General features: G+C 37.8%; 2 protein-coding genes across 3 annotated transcripts; one reads left to right on the top strand and one right to left on the bottom strand.

Moving 5' to 3' along the window:
• Positions 1-524: 524 nt before the first annotated feature.
• LOC111514601 (homeodomain-interacting protein kinase 2) lies at positions 525-8144 on the top strand. 2 transcript variants are annotated; one of them, XM_023170859.2, is made up of 10 exons: positions 525-603; positions 694-869; positions 1917-2147; positions 4914-5501; positions 5605-5715; positions 5773-5925; positions 6079-6267; positions 6902-7093; positions 7148-7315; positions 7415-8144. In XM_023170859.2, the coding sequence occupies exons 3-10, from the start codon at positions 2034-2036 to the stop codon at positions 7754-7756; spliced, it is 1857 nt and encodes a 618-aa protein (XP_023026627.2). In that variant the 5' UTR covers positions 525-603; positions 694-869; positions 1917-2033; the 3' UTR covers positions 7757-8144. The 2 variants fall into 2 exon arrangements, with proteins under 2 accessions (XP_023026627.2, XP_074038304.1); XM_074182203.1 differs by having other exon boundaries at positions 534-644.
• A 3579-nt stretch (positions 8145-11723) lies between these two features.
• Positions 11724-18551, bottom strand: LOC111514336 (myrosinase 1). Its single transcript, XM_074182773.1, has 9 exons — positions 18395-18551; positions 18221-18306; positions 14965-15165; positions 14213-14590; positions 13918-14012; positions 13388-13684; positions 13012-13149; positions 11957-12063; positions 11724-11905 (listed from the first exon to the last, which is right to left on the bottom strand). The coding sequence occupies exons 1-9, from the start codon at positions 18442-18444 to the stop codon at positions 11779-11781; spliced, it is 1479 nt and encodes a 492-aa protein (XP_074038874.1). The 5' UTR covers positions 18445-18551; the 3' UTR covers positions 11724-11778.
• Positions 18552-19007: the final 456 nt, after the last annotated feature.

The raw sequence follows: 19007 nt of genomic DNA, 5'->3' as shown, positions 1-19007 counted from the left end.
TCTGTAAGGTTTTGTGACGACTAGAATGTTAGTATTATTAATTTTCGGCGAGAGCTCTGTTGCTGAACATTTATGGTTTCTGGCAGGCCAGATAATAACGGTATCAATTTTTGTAAAGTCTTTGCTATAGTTAACTGCTGTTTTAATAAGTTCATCTTCACTACAATTTGGCTTTAACATTGATTCCACCATGCAGGTATTGGTCAGTAGTCTCCCCAGGAAGCTTGCCATATTTCGTCCATTACTTCCAGCAACAAAAGTAATTTTTCAATTTTTTGTTTTGTCTTTTTCGTTGGTACCCGACATATTAGCAGTATGATCACTAACAAATTGATTTTTCCGCTTCGTCCATTTATTCTCATTTCCATTTCCAACCTGTGTAGTGCCCACAGAAAATATGTTTATAATTTTACCTACGCCACTGTTTGTTTATACATTTTGTTACAGTTTGTAACTGTTTGAGTACCTACGCTGTTTTTTGGCCTGTTTTTATTCCAAAGTTCTTTTTTAAGGATTTCTATTTGTGCCTTGAGCTCGGATATAGAAATAATTCTTTGCGCAGGCTTTCAACTGTTGGCCTCATCATTGAAGCTTTGTATATAGGTTAGTCTATATACGAAGTTGAAGAATCTACAAAAATTGAAGTATTTCATATCTTGCTCATTTTCTCCATATTTATCGATTTTGTTTCAGGTCCTGCTGATGGGGAGTACCCAATCGCTAAACACGAAGTCTTGCACAATGAATATCAGGTGCTTGAGTTTCTCGGTAAGGGCTCATTTGGACAAGTGGTAAGATGTTGGAAGAAATACGACAACCAAATAGTTGCTGTTAAAATATTGAAGGACCACCCTTCGTACGTAAGACAGGTGAGTTCATTTGTTAGTAACAGAGCAGTAAGTGGCCGTCCATCAATCACGTGGTGTTTTTTAACACTTATTAACCCCCCTCCCTCTTGGTGATACGCGGTGAAGTTTAAGACGAACCCCCTGGTGGTGTAATCATGCAAGCCATGCCGCTTTTCGGTTTAGAAATCTCAAAATAATAAATACACGTGATGTCTCACTACCTCCCCCCTCTACCCTTATGATATTTCGAGATTTTTTCTCAACCTCCTCCTCCTATGAAGCCTCACGTGATTATTCGACGGCCTCCAATGGGTAATAATAGGAGAGCCCAAGCGGGGTTTTCGGGATTTACTAAAGCGCGGCAGTTTAATATACAGGGGGATATCTTGTACCCGGTTAAGTACCTCCACCAAATAAGAGCCCCATGATAAAGGATAAAGGAAATGATAAAGGATCAGATTAGTAAAAAAAATTGATCGTCAAAAATTCTCGAGCGCGTCAGATTAAGGTAGGGTGAGTTAATTACCTGCTAAAAACTGTATATTCCTGTAATCTGACAATTTGAGAGTGACAAAAAATTAATTTTTTTTGAGCATTTAAAAAAAATATTTTCTTATAAATACAAGTATTCTACTCAAAAAACATACACTTATTTATTTGCATGCTATTTCCTGAGCTTTTCAATTAATTAGGTTCAATGAATTGATTTTTTTTTTTAAATATTGTTTTTGTCAGATTAAGCGAATCCCTCTAGATAATCGTCAGATTATGTGACAGCACGTCTAAAACACAAAGATGAACCATATATATCTTAATCTGACGAGCTTGAGAATTTCAAAATGGTTTGGTCTATTGATTTGCCCTTTATTTCCCAATTTGATTCTTCACATATTGGTCATCGATACAAGTGTGTCCAAGTGTGAAAACTTCTCATACCAAACTAAATTATCAACATCCATCAACCCTCCATGGAAGGGTGCACCAAAATAATGAACCGGTCAATATTCGACAAAGTTGACCTAAGATATAAATAACTTAAATGATTCATAATGATTATTTTTATCCAAGGGTCGAATCGAAATCAGCATCCTGTCCAGACTGAGCCAAGAAAATGCGGACGAATTCAATATCCTCAAGTTTTACGGCAGTTTTCAACACAATAACCATCTTTGCCTCGTGTTTGAGATGCTGGAACAGAACCTTTACGAATTTCTCCAAGAGAACAACTTCAGTCCGATGCCGCTCAAGAACATCAGGCCAATATTACAGCAGGTTCTGACTGCGTTGCTTAAACTCAAAGTAAGTGTTCATTCCAATTCCCCTTAAATTTTCAGTGTCACATCTTCAACAATACATGCATCTGTCAATGTTTCGTAATCTGGTGCTGGGATAATCGTAAAAAAGTCATCAGCTGAAGCTGTATAACGAATGCCAGTAATATATTAATTCATTCGACGTATTTTATTATCACAGTTGCTTGCAAAGATACGTATCTTATTAAACATCCTTTAGATACTTTCAACAAATAAGACTATCCATCTAGCAGAAGCATCTCTTAACCCACAATTTTCTAATTTAAATTAGTTTCTGATAATTGACACAGTTGAATTTTTGACTCAAATCGTCTGATTTCATCATTAAAATGATTAACTTTTCTACGCGAAATTCATAGTGAATGTTACGCACAATAATCTAATAGTTATACTTCTGAATAACTCAAAAGTAAAACTTTCACAAAGATTAATAATGTTCGGCTTGTACAAAAAAATCACTTACCTCAGGAATATAGTCAAAAAGCTTATTTGCACATCCACATATAGATGTGTAACAATTTAAAACAATAGTTGTACATTTGTGTGTTTTAAAGATGCGGCGGATATTTCGAAATGTTGCTCAATGCAAAATTCGGATAAACAAAATCAATATGTTTCATCTAGAAATCCTCAGAGAACATATACTAACTAACCTATCAAAATGTTCATGCTCTATTTATAGTGAGAACCTGCTACCGCCTCGTCAAGTGTCAACATCATATGACCAAAGAACAATCTTATGCTGCTTAGCCACAGAACACACAGAATGACCAAACTGATGTTACTAGATGGCAGCACCAATCATATAACAAACATTCACAATCTCACGTTCTCTTTCAAAGTAGTCTATTAGAGACGCTACTATTTGCTGAGGTTGTTTCGACAATGCTTTAGGCATATTGAATATACGCAGATATCATCAAAAGAAATGATTTGTTCTGAAAAGAAAAGAGAGACTATATATATGTAGTATTTGAACATAGTCTGAAGTAGAATAAAAAATATTTGGTTAACCGCGTAAATGTAGTGTGTGGTGTTTACAGATTCCTGCGGTCGGTAGCCAGGCGGTTCGACGTGGGTGCTTTCTTCACTCACTCGAATTGACTACCGTGTTGGTCTGTGGTTCAAGCCCCAGTCTGAAAGATCGATTTTCACTTGCTATCGTCCAACCCGTGTTAGGGATCACACGTTGAAAGGAAAGACCTCGTTGAAGCTTAGCTCGCACAAGTTTTGACTTCTGAGGGTTGTCGTTCGTAGGGGTGCGACAGCTGGTTAACGGAAAAATAGATAATTTTTTCAAACAGATTTGGAAAGTATTATGAGCCATTTCATAGTTTGTGCATTTATGAATTTGTTACAGTGTTGCCAACTAGTAGAACTATAAAGTCGCTACACATGAATCAAAATTCCGCTACTTTGCATCATATTCCGCTACGCTTGTATATCTGACGCAATCGGTTAGATCATGCGCCCTATCCAAAAGTAAATACCACATAACTTACAGTTTGTAGTTTGTGAACCGTTCAGGTACCACCAAACTGAACTGTCACTAATGTAAGTAATCAGGATCATGCTAATTTTCAACCGCGCAACTCTGTAGATGGTACTTAATTTTCTAAGTTCACAGCACTTGATTTTTGAAAGCTGTCGTCTCAACCTAATATTTCTTAGCGTAAAAATGATTTTGAAAAGTAAAAATAAAAATCTATTTGTTCACGTACGTATAGCCCCACTGAGCTCTTGAACGATCATCCGCGACACGACTAATCCACCCTTTCAAGTTGGAATCAGATGAACAATGTTGAGAAAAAGTTTGTTTTCAAGACTTTTTGTATTTTTTTAACATGTCCAATTCCCGTCAATTCCAACTGTAATAGCTGTTTCGCTTGAGTCATAATCAGATGAACTATCTTCTATTTCCACTGTAATTTGTTTCATATAAGTTATAATACTTGAGACAATAATACTGGAGTTTTCTCCCAACGCGAAATCGTTATTTTTAACACCTAGACACGTGTTTCGACCACCAAGTGATCATCTTCAAAGAGGAAGATTAAAAACTTTCGATCTTCCTCTTTTTAATGTATTTGTTCACGTAAAAGTTAAAAAATTTTAATCTTCCTCTTTGAAGGTGATCACTTGGTGATCGAAACACGTGTAGAGGTGTTAAAAATAACGATTTGGCGTTGGGAAAAAACTCCAGTAATATTCATTACTACACCAAAGGTTCCAAAAAGTGCATCATAGATATTTGAGGCAGTCGAGAGTTTCAGTTTCAAGATATTGGAGGGTATATGATTTATGATATGAATGAAAATATTCAGAAATATTCTTCTTCTCATTCATCATGTAATGGCCTCACTACAAAGACTATAACGTATTAGCTGTCAGCTTCGAGTGTTGTCTACGGATAGCCTTAGTTGCTGAGGCCATTGAATCGAAAAGAAGAAGGAGAGTGCTGTCCACTGCCTCTTCTTCCATATTTTTTTCAATATTGATTATAGAAAATTCCGCTGCTTTATGTTCAAATCCGCTACGCCGCTACCGTCAAGTAAATTCCGCTGTGAACCCCAAAACTTATCTTGATTCCTCTTCAGAATATTCAGTATGCTGCGAGGCGAGACATTTTATTTCGTTAACCTTACACTTCATACGTAGATTTTTCTATAACACTTTGAATTTAAATTGGTTTTTTTGGGATATTGTATAAGATATGATATGATTTTACTAAGCATCTACTATATTTTTTCAGGAATTAAGGCTTATCCACGCGGATTTGAAGCCGGAGAATATAATGCTCGTCAATCCTGTACGGCAACCGTACCGCGTGAAAGTTATCGACTTCGGTAGCGCTTGTTATGTCAACGAAGCGGTATGCAACTCATATATACAGTCTCGGTACTACAGGGCGCCCGAAATCATTCTGGGCCTGCCGTTTTGTGAAGCGATCGACATGTGGTCGCTGGGGTGTATTGCTGCAGAACTATTTTTGGGCTGTCCACTGTATCCTGGATCATCTGAATACGACCAGATCCGTTACATCAGTCACACCCAAGGTTTACCGACGGAGGACATGCTAAATCACGGTTATAAAACAACTGCGTTCTTCTACCGCGACAGGAATAACATTCATCCATTCTGGAGGTTGAAAACTCCAGAAGAGCATGATGCCGAATCAGAGGTCAAGTCGGAGGAGACCAGGAAGTTCATTGTCAATTGTCTGGACGACATTGAACGGGTGGTCGTTCCTACCGAACTGGAAGGGGGGCAACTCTTGGCAGAAAAGGCCGACAGGAAAGAGTTTATAGATCTGCTGAAGAGGATGCTGGCGATGGACCAGGTATATATTGTCCTAGGGCAAAACATACACAATTTGTTTGGTTTTTCGTGTATACTTCAATGAATGATGTTTGAGGCAGTGTTTCAACTTTGTTCACTTTCAGGAGAGAAGAATAACTCCGAGAGAGGCTCTCTGCCATCAGTTTGTCCGGCTGACACACCTGATTGGGTATGGGCACTGCGATAATGTCAAAGCCAGCGTCCAAATGATGGAGGTAAGTGTTGGAGTGTTTTTTTATAGTTGGTTGTTTGTACCACCAGGATTTTTGCAGGTGTGCCGCGGAACCCGATACAACTCCACACATTCACATCATCAACAGACCCAGCAAGCACCATCTTTGGTGCCCAATTTGTTACCAACCACCAACAATCAACTGAACCAGGTACAATGGATTGCGAGGGATATGCCTCATTATGGCAACTTGGTAAGTAGTATTTTTAATAAGGGTAGCAAGTCTGATCTTCTTGGAAAAGACTTTTTTTTGGCATTTTGATATTTTCATCCTTAAAGTCTAGTAGCATGCAGAATGTAGTTTCTAATTTATTCGTACCATTGAACTCCATTATTCTTTCCTCAGAATCAAATCTATGATGGTAGAACAGTCGGCAGGCAGTATGCTACCAGCAGTAGAGCTGATCCCTTCCAGCACCAGCCAATGTCTAGCATACTGCGTCCTGCTGGTTATCTAGGTATGCACCCTCCAGTAGTGAGCCAAACTGCTCCAATCGGTATTGGAATTCCTACTGGGCGACAAATGTTGCCGATTGTAAGTACTTCATGCCAATAATTAAGTTGTGTGTCAGAAATACCATCAAACAACTCTCTTCACGCCATATTTTATTTTCCCAGTTTGATGAGTAGAATTTGAAAGTTCTGGCGTGCATTGAATCTATTGAAATCACTTCTTCCTCGCCAGAACAAAAATGCTGTCTCTCGACGTGTTTCTAGCAAGCCAAAGATATTATCAAAAACTGTCACCTGTCAGATGTCACTCATGTCTGTGAATATGTTGCGTTTGACTTCCCTTTCTCTATTAATGTTAACAGAAGTTTTGAACAAGTAGATATACTTCATTTTCCAAGAACGTAAAAGTTCTCGAACAAAGTGAAATTGAACCTCTGGATTCAGGTTTTCAGGCCGTCGCCTGTTGCAATTTTTTCTTGACGTTTCGCCAGCGCGAGTTGAAAGTACATTTCTTGGAAGCAATATATACTATTGAAGACGCCTGTCACTCACAACTGCCTTAAAACTAGAAACAACAAACATTTTTGAAAGATGGACATGAAAGCCTGAATTCCTGAAGTCATGGTTCTAGTATCTCGTCTCTCGATTTTGAGAAAACTAAATTTTTTGTCTCGGTTGTGACACACATTTCTCTAATCCTCTCAATTCTTTTCAAGAACGTCGTGCAAACATCGTGGCCGACCAGTCAACAGATACCGGTAGTTCCTCCTCAGCACGCAGTCATACAACAACCCCTGCTACCCGAAGTTCAATATGGCAGGCCGTTGCTTGTCAATTCCTCTGCTGTCCTGCAAGAGCACCATCCGATCTTTCCAGTAGATCACGCCCCCACTTACCATCAATTTATGGTAAGCAGTAGTTCTTGTGAATGTATGGGTGGTGCTAACGATATTTTTGTTCAGGTTCCTACTCATCATAGATCTCAGCACCAAAAGACTGAACAAACGCAGCTCAGTCCTGTTAGAAAACGGGTTAAGAATGAGACTCATCCACCAGAGCAAATCAACTGCATCTGCAACAGTAGGAATCATAGTCCAAACACGCAGCAGCCGCATCCTTCACATCAACCGGTGAGTATTAAATCACTACAGAATGTTATAATGATAAAAAGACACTGCGTAGAACTGGGATAGCTTGAGTACTCAATTTGGATATGTTTTTCATTGCAGGTAATCTCCCATAATCAACACACGCATACTATCCATCACCACCATCATCACCACCACCACAGCAAGCAGCATACGATTGCGATAGTCGACACTCCAACGCCGGCCGTTTCGGTCATCACGATCTCGGACAGTGAAGACGAGGGCGTGCCCGACAAGAAACCCATCCACACCAGCACTAACCAGCCCCAACCACAGCAGTCGCCGCTGACTGCCGCCAAAAATATGAAAGCCACCAGCTGCATGAGCGTGCAAGACTGCGACAATGAGGAGGAAAGCTCCGACAACTCGACAAAGTTGTCGTCCTCTCCGCCTTCTGTTATAGACGACAATGCGGCGACCTGAAAAAAGTTGTTTGTGTTCGCAGTTAACAGCAACAATTCACCAAGTATAACATCACTACTTGTAAGTTTATGAAACCGCGCGCGTGTTTCACTCTACAGTTGCATCTTCGGTCGTTACAATACTCACGACGTTTGAAGATGCTATTATCTTACAGCGAAGTACCGGTCAGTATAGTATAGTACTGACATTGGATGTTATTTCAAGTAATTGAAGTTGTTTGAGTAGTTTATCGACAATCCTTCACCAACTCACAACATCCTATGAGGAATATGTTTCTTCGATGGCTCGAGAAAATCAAAATATTCCCTCCCTTTTGGCTAAAAGTCATTTCATGAATATTATGTGATTCATGTTTTTGAGAAGTGTGCAATAAATTTTGAGATACTAACCTTTTGTACTTTATTATACGCATGCAAACTATTTTCTGGATTCGGCAGTTTTAGAAACTGTCACGAGCAATACAAATTCACAGGAACAATGAGTTGCTCAAAAACAATATTAGAGGCACAGTTTACTTATATAGTTGAATTGAAGGGGTTATATTTTTAGGAGTGATTAATTTCAAATTGATTCCTTCCTTTCTTTGAAAGATTCCCTCATCCTTTTTTTTTGTATCAAAATGGAGTAGTAGAAAGCCAAAAACTTTCCCAAAAATTAATCAGTCCTAAAAATATAACCCCATCAATTCAAATAAGATTCCTCTTGGCTGGGATTAAATCGAAGATGTAAATGAATGTCATTACGATGTCATCGATGACATAAGCAGATCAAGCTTATTCCGTGACATTAAAAATCGTAATTCATGAATGAATTCTATAATGTTATCCAATTTGATACTGAAGAGCCTTGAAGCTTAAGACGAAACATCTATGTATACCAGTGAGAATGACAGTGTTCCATGTAAGTGCAATTTGTTTCCATTCATTTAAAGTAGAACTCATGTGAATGATATCTGATTTTTATTCCACAACGAATGTTTGAAATACAAACTGAGCAGAGAAAAGTATCTCCTGTATAATTCAATGTTCACATAGAAGTATTTGTTTCGAAATAATTTTTTTCTTTCGTGTAATTCAATGTTTATATGAAAGTAGCTGTTTCAGGAGAACTTTCTTTCAGTTTGTGTCTGACAGTTACTTCTTTGCATGATCTACACATCCATCCATCCAAGAGTTATTCATTTTCAAATTGATTACTTCCTTCCTTTTTTTGAAAGATTACCTCGTCCTTTTTTTTGTATCAAGATGGAGTAGTAGAAAGCCAAAAACTTTCTTTCCCAAAACTTATATAGTATACTGTGTAAGAGGTATTAACACCTCAAACTATTCAATATGTTTTTTGTGACAGCTTGGCAACATTGGGTAATAATCTGCATTCTTTTTTTGTGTTTTACTACGTGCACTATTAGATTAGTTCCGAGGCGTATTCTGGCGCTCATGTATTCATAACGTATTCGTGTGTGATTCATACACGTTCTTCTGGCGTTGAAACGATGACGTCACATCAACTATGATTTGAAACGTATTTATGATAATTCAAAACTAGCGTGGCGTGGTTTTGGAACGGAATTTGACGTTGCGTTACGTCAGTTGTCAGTTTCTGCTTTATTTTGATCGTTATAGTTCGTAAAGTGCTGATTTTTTTTAATCAAATGTCAAACGTTTATTATCAGAAGAATCATGAAATACAAATCAATTAACAGAGTTTGGTTTATTGAAAGAAAAAAGGAAACAAAACGCCTCAAAAGTGCTGCTTTGTTCCCTCCTGTTCATAAAAAGAGGACATGTCTCCTCACTCACAAGCGATTTTGGTGAAATTGGGGACACGTGTGAATCGTATTCATTCCACGTGCCACTATAAGGGTGTCTGCAATATACTGTGTGAGACCCGTTGTAAGTAGTTCCACTGCGATTCGAAAGTGCATTTAGAATGTAACGGCAAGGAGCATAATTGCTCATATCTAATCCTTCTAAAGAAAACTGAATAGCAACATTCAATATTTCCATTGGAGAAAATCTCTTTGAGTGAATTACTAAAATACGGGGAAACTAATGGATTGATAGGGACTTTGTGCATTTTCTTCTTTCCTTGCACCTCGAACAGATTGGTTTTTCATTTCCATCTAACGTTTCCTATTTTGTCAGGTTGTGAAGAAATCCAAGCATTGTGACTAACTCAATTGGCCAGTTCTTTGTGGAATAGGGAGAGACAAATCCCAGAAAGGATCGATGGTTACTGATGAGAATCCACAGTGTGTGCACTTCATAGTATAGATTCTAATCGACCAACGAAATTGTCTTCAACCTTAGAGTTGTTCATGTTCAAGGAGCTCAGACAGGACACTTGCGCATTTCCACTGTCGATCAATGAAGAAAATTGAAGTTTGATTTTATTATTGAATTTGACATCACTCCATCGCAACAAATCTAATTATTAATGACGTCACTATGAATCGTTTTTCTATACACGCTGGAATACGATTAAACGCCAGAAAACACCTCTGGTTTAAACACACGAAAATGTTTGGAAACTGTGCAGGACGTGATGCGTAGAAGCAAAAAAACTGAAGCAGTACAAGATACTATCGGTTTGATTCATGCTTGTGCTCTCGAGAGAGAAACACCGAAAGAAAACTGATTTTTTTTCATTTTTTTATCTATTTCCATTATCTGTTTAAAAATTTGTTTTTCCGTTAACCAGCTGTCGCACCCATACGAACGACAACTCTCAAAAGTCGAAACTTGTGCGAGCTAAGGACTAACGAGGTCTTACCTTTCAACGTGTGATTCCTAACACGGACTGGACGATAGCAAGTGAAAATCGATCGTTCAGTCTGGGTCAATTCGAGTGAATGAACAAAGCACCCACACCGAACCGACCGGCTACCGTATTTCCAATATTTAAACTTCTATACTGATACGAACAAACAATTATCGGTATCTTCACATATTAATTATTTTCCAAATCTAAGTATATTTTCCTATCTTCAACATGATAATGACGATTGCAGTCTACGGAAATAAAAAAAATGTGGTCAAGTATATAAAATGAGTCAATGTCGGTCCCGACATATCTTACGCTGTAAATACCCAACATTCGCACTTACTTTCAATATCTTACGTTGGCGTAGAGGCTGAGGACAATGTCTACCGCGCGGACGATCCAGGTTCAAATCTCATAACTATGAACTCTTTTTAATTAGAATCACGTGACTGGAACGAGACAAGGGGGCCGAGGAGTGATGCGGAGTCCCAAGGAGACCGAGTTCCATGCTTGAATCGCTACGATACTCGTTCCATCCTGCGTCAATGACGTCACACGTTTCTCTCTTCCACTCACTAAAGTTTCTCTCTGAAATACTTACCAGCGACGCATGACCTTGAACTGCGCCAGAATCCGCCTTGTTCATCTACTCGGATCGCATCCGAAACGTCTAATTTTCCATGACTCTGGCGTATGAATCAGGCTGAATTCGACCGATGGCATGGGTTATGTTGGTTTTGAGGACCGCTGTGGTTTGTGTTTTATTCACATACACCTGCGACTCAAGAAAACACCACAAGAAAAAGTCTAACGGGGTTGAATCACACAGTCTTGGTGGCCACTTCACATCACCTCCATTACAGGAGCATACTACGCAAAAAGGCCACATTTTCAGAAAGAGAAAATCCTGTTTGACCAAGACAACGCGCCGTCTCACACCTCAGCGAATGTCACGGCGAAAATCCACTCGCCTCACTCACAAGATCTAGCTTCAGCGACTTTTTTTGTTCTCCCATGTCTCTTGTGTAGAGTTCAAAGGAGACTATGTTGAAAAGAAATCTTTGAAATTTTTTTTTGTATCTTTGTTAGGTAGGAAACTTTTGAGATCACCCTAGTAATTAGTATTGATGGATACAATATACACGGCAAGATCGTGTTGGAAGGGGAGGGGGTAGAGCCGTAGTTTTTGACAAAAACAATTCGATAGGTACATAGAATATTTATGAACTCAAAAATTCAATTAACGCACAGTTACATTTTTAGTCCTCACATTTTTCTACAAGACAGTGGGTCTTGCAAACTTTTTCGAAATAGAAGGAAGAGTTTTTCCTTGTCCTAGTCCTATTGGGGCTGTTGAAATCTACATACGCCATACCGAATTTTGCTCTGAAAAAGCCAAAAATGTACTATGATGAGTGAAAATGTCAGTTAACTCACGTGTATCCAGAAATCCACTCGAAATTATCCATCAAACTCCAAACAGAATAGGCCATAACGTTAACTCCATCCTCATCCATAGCGTCTCGTGTATTACTCAAATACTCCTGAAAAGATATTTGATAATAATGAAAGAATTTTCACACTTTTATTTCAATAAAGACGTTGTTTGTCAGCAACTTACTACTGTATGATGACAAATGTAAAATATGAAAGACCTCCAACTTTCTCAGTAGTTGTTTGGGGAGATTTGAAATATCTATGAACAGCTACTATGAACAGCTATCTATGAACAGATTGTTGAAAGAATCGTATTTCACACTCTTCAAAATTAGTTGTTAAAGGTATGGTTCTATGACATTTGTGAATAATTTAAGTTCCATGTTCTGTGATCACAGATCCATCACATTCTCATTCAATATTTTTGACATAACAACTGGTATTCTCAATGCGCCCAAAAAGAAGGTGCTTGATTATAATGACAATTTTCACATATAACTCAATGAATGTTTTTAAATTTGTAACAATCCATTTATTTTCAACAAGACTATGTGTGTTTTTCTCATCATACAACAGTAATGTTTTTTGCCGCTATTGTTGTAGTCAATAAATACAGAGAGCGATAATTGGGGAAACAACTTCTTCGTCTTGAAAAGATAGATAAAAACTTCAAGATTTTGTATAAAGTTGCTAGCAACTTTTGCTGGGCTTCATCGTCTTCTATTTCAGTGTATTCGATTACTTTAGATATTAGAAGCGAGAAAACTTATGTAAAATGGAAAAAATATGAAGACGACTTTTCTATTTATTGTTGACTACTTAGACAAGAGAAGGTCTGAGGTTGACTAGTTGTTGCGTGTTTTTGGGCTTTGTCCTTGGACATATACCCAGCTTCAAACTCCAAGACCAATAAATGGTTTCTTTAAGTAGGTTATAGAAATAATAGTGATCTACTGATGACAGATCGAAAAACATTCTCATATTATTCGTGACTAGTCGATTTCTAACAATTGACAAGATCTGAACTAATTCTATGAATAAATAAATAACCTCACCTTGATATAATTCTCTCTGACGTCATCATCCAACTGTCCTGTGCTGTCAGCCCATCCATTCTCTGTTATTATTATATTCGGACTGAAATATTCGTCTTTGAGCCAGTTCAGTAATTTTCGCATTCCCCAGGGAACGTACTGTGCAAGAATTAAACTGTTGCCAGATTGTTTTACAAATCTATCCTAATCTAATATATAAAAATGGATGTTTGTTGGTTGGTAAATGATAAACTTCTACATTGCTCGGCCGATCGTGATGAAATTTGACATGTATAAGTAATTTTTCATAGAGAAAGTTTTTAGGCTATGAATTTTTCTGTAACTCGCCACTAGATGGCACTGTAGAAGTGTCAAATGAATGAATATATATACTAACTTTTAACCATGACAATGAGGAAGATAACCAATCATCTCGTTGGTAAGTAAAAACGCCAATATCTGCAGTACTGTTGGGAGAAGATATTTCGGGTTCTTCGATTGCTTTAACTAGAATGGTTGTATAATGGTTCATCGCAAAGAAATCATTGGTTCCTTTGATGTAGTTGATTTGCTCCTGAGTCAACTCCGGCAATCGAGATTGGTTGAAACCCTCGAGCTTGCTTCTCATGGCGATTCTAGTTTTCATTATCTCCGGCCAGTCTCCGTAGTAGAGAGGATGTGCAAAGGATCCCCACTGAAAGAAACGGAAACATCAATTCAATGGAGGGCGAGCTGGAACCTGGTGAGTGTCAAATTGAAAGGAGAGGCAGCTTTCCAAAGCTCAAAGACGAAAGAGATAAAGCCCCCCAACTCTTCTCGGTTGAAAGACAAAAGAAATAATACAAAGGAAACGTAATATTCGACAGTTGTTGATCATAAGATGATAGATTTTACTGACAGTTGATAAAAAGGAAACTTCAGACTTACAATGAATTGCATTCTAGTTTCAGCTGCGTTTATATCTTCCGTTGAGTTTGAAGCTGGCTCCATCCATTCACCGTTCAAAGCCATCGCCACTTTCCCTGATAAAAACAAAATGAAAGGTTAGGAAATGGTGAGACAATTACAGTAGGTCTATTTACAGATTCATTTGTCTGAAAATGTGAAGATAAATGAAGGTGAATCAAAAAGCAATGATTAGAATATAAAAATCATTCTAATATGCGAGGAAAAATTATTAGAATGATAATTTTCATAAAAGGTTCACTGAATTCCAACTCACCTTTCTGTTTGTTCCTAAACTCTTTATCGTACACATGCCAGGCTGCGGCATGAGCTGTCAACAACCTCAAAGCGCATATATAAGTGTCTATCCCGTCAACAAAGGGTCCAGAATTTGAAGCCGTCGCACAAACCTCGAAAGGTTCATTAATTGTGAGCCAGTAAGAGACGTCATCACCAAATAGTTCGAAACAAACCCTGGAATAGTTGGCAAACCACTCGGGAAACAAAGGACTCAAAAAGCCTCCTTTATCTTGTAAGGATTGTGGCAAATCATTGTGATAAATCACTACCATAGGTTGGATTTGATTGATTTTAAGTTCTCGGATGAGGTTCTTGTAATATTTCACGCCTGCTTCGTTGATTTCATTCGCATAACCTGGAATTTCAAAGCTGGTGAGATGGTGGATGAATTAAAATAATTCCATTTATGGAATCAACCAGAACATTCGTTCATTAACACACTAGGACATTGAGTAGAGGTTTAATTGAAATATAATCGTTTGTCTGTGTGTTTTATGGCAATCAACTGTTACTTGATTATAATTTCTATGGTATCATATAACCTTCTACCTGATCAGCGAAGAAATATGTTGAAAAAAAACACAATAACCAGGAAAATGGGAGATAGTCGAAAGAAGAGTTTCTGGTTGTTTTTTGGGACAGAAAAGAAATAAGAAGAGGAAGAGGAAGAAGTAATTGTATTTATCAAAAGAAGAGCAGTAGTTTTCTTTACAGGGATCATTTACTTACCAGTCGGCAGTATTCTGGTCCATGCTAGGGAAAACTTATAGTGGTCGACTCCTAGGTCTCTAAGAATAGCGACATCTTCCTTGTATTTATGGTATGAATCGCAGGCAACTGTGGCGTTCGATCCATCAATGACTATGGAAGGTTGTTTACTGAATGCTCTATCACATGTACTCTCGGTTTTCCCATCTAAGTTCCATGCTCCTGAAAGATATCAGTTTTTGACAGAAGTGATACGTTTTTTCTTTGTCGATCAAAATCACAAATATTATAATACACGCTGTATGTTCAATTTTTATTTTGTCCCCTTCAGGGAACAGGTAAAAGTCGCAGGGAGGCAAATCTGGTGAATACAGTGGCCGAGGTATGATTGAGGTGTTGTTTTCGGCCAAAACACAATACTTAGGTATTATTTATTTCAACAAAAATAATATTTAATTAAAACATACCTGCGAGGATTTTTTGCAAAACTTTCAACAACTATCATTGGTTTATCATTAGGTTTTTGTTTATTATAGCTCTGTGTACACTCATCATGGCCAGTCCATTAAGGCGATCTTTTGCCTTGGTACTTCTTAGCCATGGTACTTCTGCGGCTGCTAAAGGATCGCTCTACTTTACAGGTCCTGTATGGTAAAGCGATCAAAATTTTCAATGCTTTTTCCGTTTCGGGAAAGAAGGAATTCGTTTCTTTTAGGACATCAACAACTGTAAGATTTGTTCGATTAAGCCTATCGTGCCACAATTGCTGCCAAAGATCGATTTCATTCTTTATGTTCGGTAAATCATAAAACTGGGCAATGGATACACAAGTTTGTTTCAGATTTTCATTTGTCATCTTTTGCATCTGCGCCGTGTTTCCTTCAGGAAAACGTACTTGAAGGGAGATGATAATTGAATCCAAGTATGGTATTATTAAAGACCTCTTAGACCTCTTCCAGTATTCTGAAGAGATTTCTGCTGGATGATTACTTCTATGACGTTGTTTCCACGCAACAGCAGTAGATTCCTTTATAATTTTGTCTGTCACTTTTTCCGGATTTTCTCGGTGGTTTTCAATTAAAAGTAAAATCTTTTTAACTTGTTCCCAGGCTTTGACCACGTCCAAAGCTACAGATTGGAGTACGTTGACAACTGGTTCCATCAAGGCTGAGTATTTGGCTACCAACATAATTCCGAGAATGAAAGAAATTCTGGAAGTAGCCGCATGCAGTTGCCCCTCTAGGAGGGGGGCAACTGCCCCACCCTGCCCCCCGTTGGCGCATCCCCAGAGCATGTCCACCCACTTCCATACAATGGTACAAACATTGCCGCCCTCACATGCCGCCCTCATTGCCGCCCTCACATGTTTGAAAATCTTGGCGGTTACTTTTCTGCAATGACTCATGATATTCTCTCTCGAATCTTCTAATGTCTAATGTCTTCTACACTTTAGACTTCAAATGGCCCCATAGAAAGAAATCTACAGGAGTGAGATCCGGAGACCTTGGTGGCCATTCCGTAGGACCTCTTCTGCCGATCTAGCGACCAGGAAGATTATCATCCAAAAATGTTCGCACTGGAGCTGCATAATGAGAAGGTGCACCATCCTGCTGAAAAACTTTTGGTTTTCGAATAAATTTGTGTCATCCTCAATTGCTCTATTGATGCACGGTATTATTCGATTCTCCAAAATATCCAAATATTTGTCACTAGTCAAACTATCGTCGATAAAAAAAGGTCCTATGATGTGGTCACCTAAAATTCCTGCCCAAACATTCAGTTTTTGAGGTCGTTGGGTATGAACTTGATGGTATAAATGAGGATTCGTATCACTCCAATATCGACAATTTTGTCGATTTACCTCTCCATTCAAATTGAACGTACATTCATCCGAATAACAAATTTCATACAAGAAATTCTGGTGCAAGTTGATCCGTTCAGTGAGACTTTCACAAAACTCGATCCGTCTATCGAAATCATCTTCGTTCAATTCATGAACTAATCTAATCTTATATGGATGAAATTTGTACTTATGAAGGATCCTGAATGTCTGATTCCTGATTTTCGAGATAACTTAGTAAGAGATTGTGAATTTTCCATTAGTCCAGGGGTCTCCAAACTTTGAAGTCTTCGGGCCATAACGATTTTTTCAGTTTGTTCCAAGGGCCAATTTCTGCCCTTAACTATATTTCTAGACTACAATAGTCGCAAAGTGCGTGACCTAAGCAAACTATCTTCTTCAGCTACCCGCTAGGTGGCATTAGGCGTAATTAAATATTTGGAATTACCGCGTTGGTTCGAGAAAGTTCTGGTTCTAGCTAGTGTATTCCGATCACCTCGAGATGGCAGTAATAATTCCATATAAAAAGGCTAGCGGCGCAACTGCGAGTTAGTCTGCGTAGGAAAGGCGAAGGAAGCGAAACTGTCTATTGTGAAATAAAGTAACACCCGTCAATAAAAGTATTTTGATTTGACTTGTTTTTATGTGTGATTTGTTAGTATGGAAAAGAAGCGAAAAATTGACAGTGAATGCAGAACGTTCCAAGAAAAATGGAACTTTCAGTATTTTGTGATTGAGTCCAGTAATAAGGCGCTATGTTTAATTTGTAATGAAACCATAGCTGTTCTCAAAGCCTATAACATTAAACGACACTATGAATCGAAACATCTTCAAAGTTACTCCAAGTATACAGGAAGTTAGCGAAAGGAAAAATTTGAAGCTTTGAAACGCGGACTCAAATCGCAGCAATCTTTGTTCACCAAAGCGAATACTGAACAAGAGTCTGCAACTCGCGCCAGCTTTCGTGTGGCTCTTGAAATTGGAAAACGTGGCAAACCATTCACCGATGGAGAAATGATAAAAGAATGCTTGATTGCAGTAGCCGAAGAAATATGCCCTGAAAAGGTAAATTTATTTAAAAGTGTCAGTTTGTCAGCAAACACCGTGGCTCGGAGGGTGCAAGACATCGCAGAAAATATATCATCTCAACTGCCTGACAAAAATGGACATCATGAGTGGTTTTCTATAGCATTGGATGAGTCAACGGATGTGTCAGATACTGCTCAGGTGTTGATTTTTATTCGCGGAGTAGATAAAAGTTCATAGCTTTTATATAAACAAATACAAAATGAAGAGAATATCGAATTCAAACTTAACTAGGCAAAATAAGACTTTTTTGAAGTATATTTCACAAAAATACCTATGAAACCAAGGTAACAGGTTATATAGAAGTTTTGAACAGATTATAATATAAATGATCAAAATATTCCCACTAACCTTCGATTTGAAAGGCAGATGTGGATGCTCCGAATAGAAAGTTCTTAGGAAACTTTTTGTTGTTCAATTTTGCATCGTCAGCTGAACTATAATTGGGAGAAATACCATTAACTTAAAGTAAAGAATTTAAAAAAAAAATTCTACTGTACTTATTCAGGTTATTTATAAACTCACCCAACATACAGCAACGTTGCACAAAATATGAACCTGTAGAAACGAAGCATTATTTTTGAAAAAACTCAGCTCAATGTTGTCTAAAGTAATAAATCTCACGACTTACTACTTATATGTTATCTCGAATGATAGAAAGTTTTGAGTAATTACGCCTGACACGATGACTGATATTTAATGTTCGTACAGGGCGATTATTGGAAAATTCCATTCGGATATGTTGACTGAATTAGGGAAAAGGTAAACGTATAGTAACGAAAAAGTTATTTTTCAAAAATTTAACTCACTCAAAAAATATTGTTTTATATTTGTATACCTTATGAACTGACAGTGATGTGAAATTACTCCAAATTATAATAAACAGAAAATTGATTGAGAGTAATTGAAAAAAGGACGTTATAAACTATATCAAATCGCTGCTCTTTGCATAAGAAAAATCACAATTTTCTAGTGACCAGTGTTCATTCTTACATCTGGTATACATGTACGTGATGTTACTGTTTCAATTCCTGGACTAATTTATATTAATGTTAATTGTAACAGTTGCTAGGAAAAAATAATAGATAAAGAAGTTGATTTGCGACTTTCCAAGCCCCGAATTTTAAAAAATTATCAA

This window comes from Leptinotarsa decemlineata, unplaced genomic scaffold (genome assembly GCF_025532065.1).
Source record: "Leptinotarsa decemlineata unplaced genomic scaffold, Ldec_3_MD MMD2_tig00026328_RagTag_RagTag, whole genome shotgun sequence".
Taxonomy (NCBI): Eukaryota; Metazoa; Arthropoda; class Insecta; order Coleoptera; family Chrysomelidae; genus Leptinotarsa; species Leptinotarsa decemlineata.
Note: the sequence above shows the minus strand (reverse complement) of the source record. Positions and strands in the feature narration are given on the sequence as shown.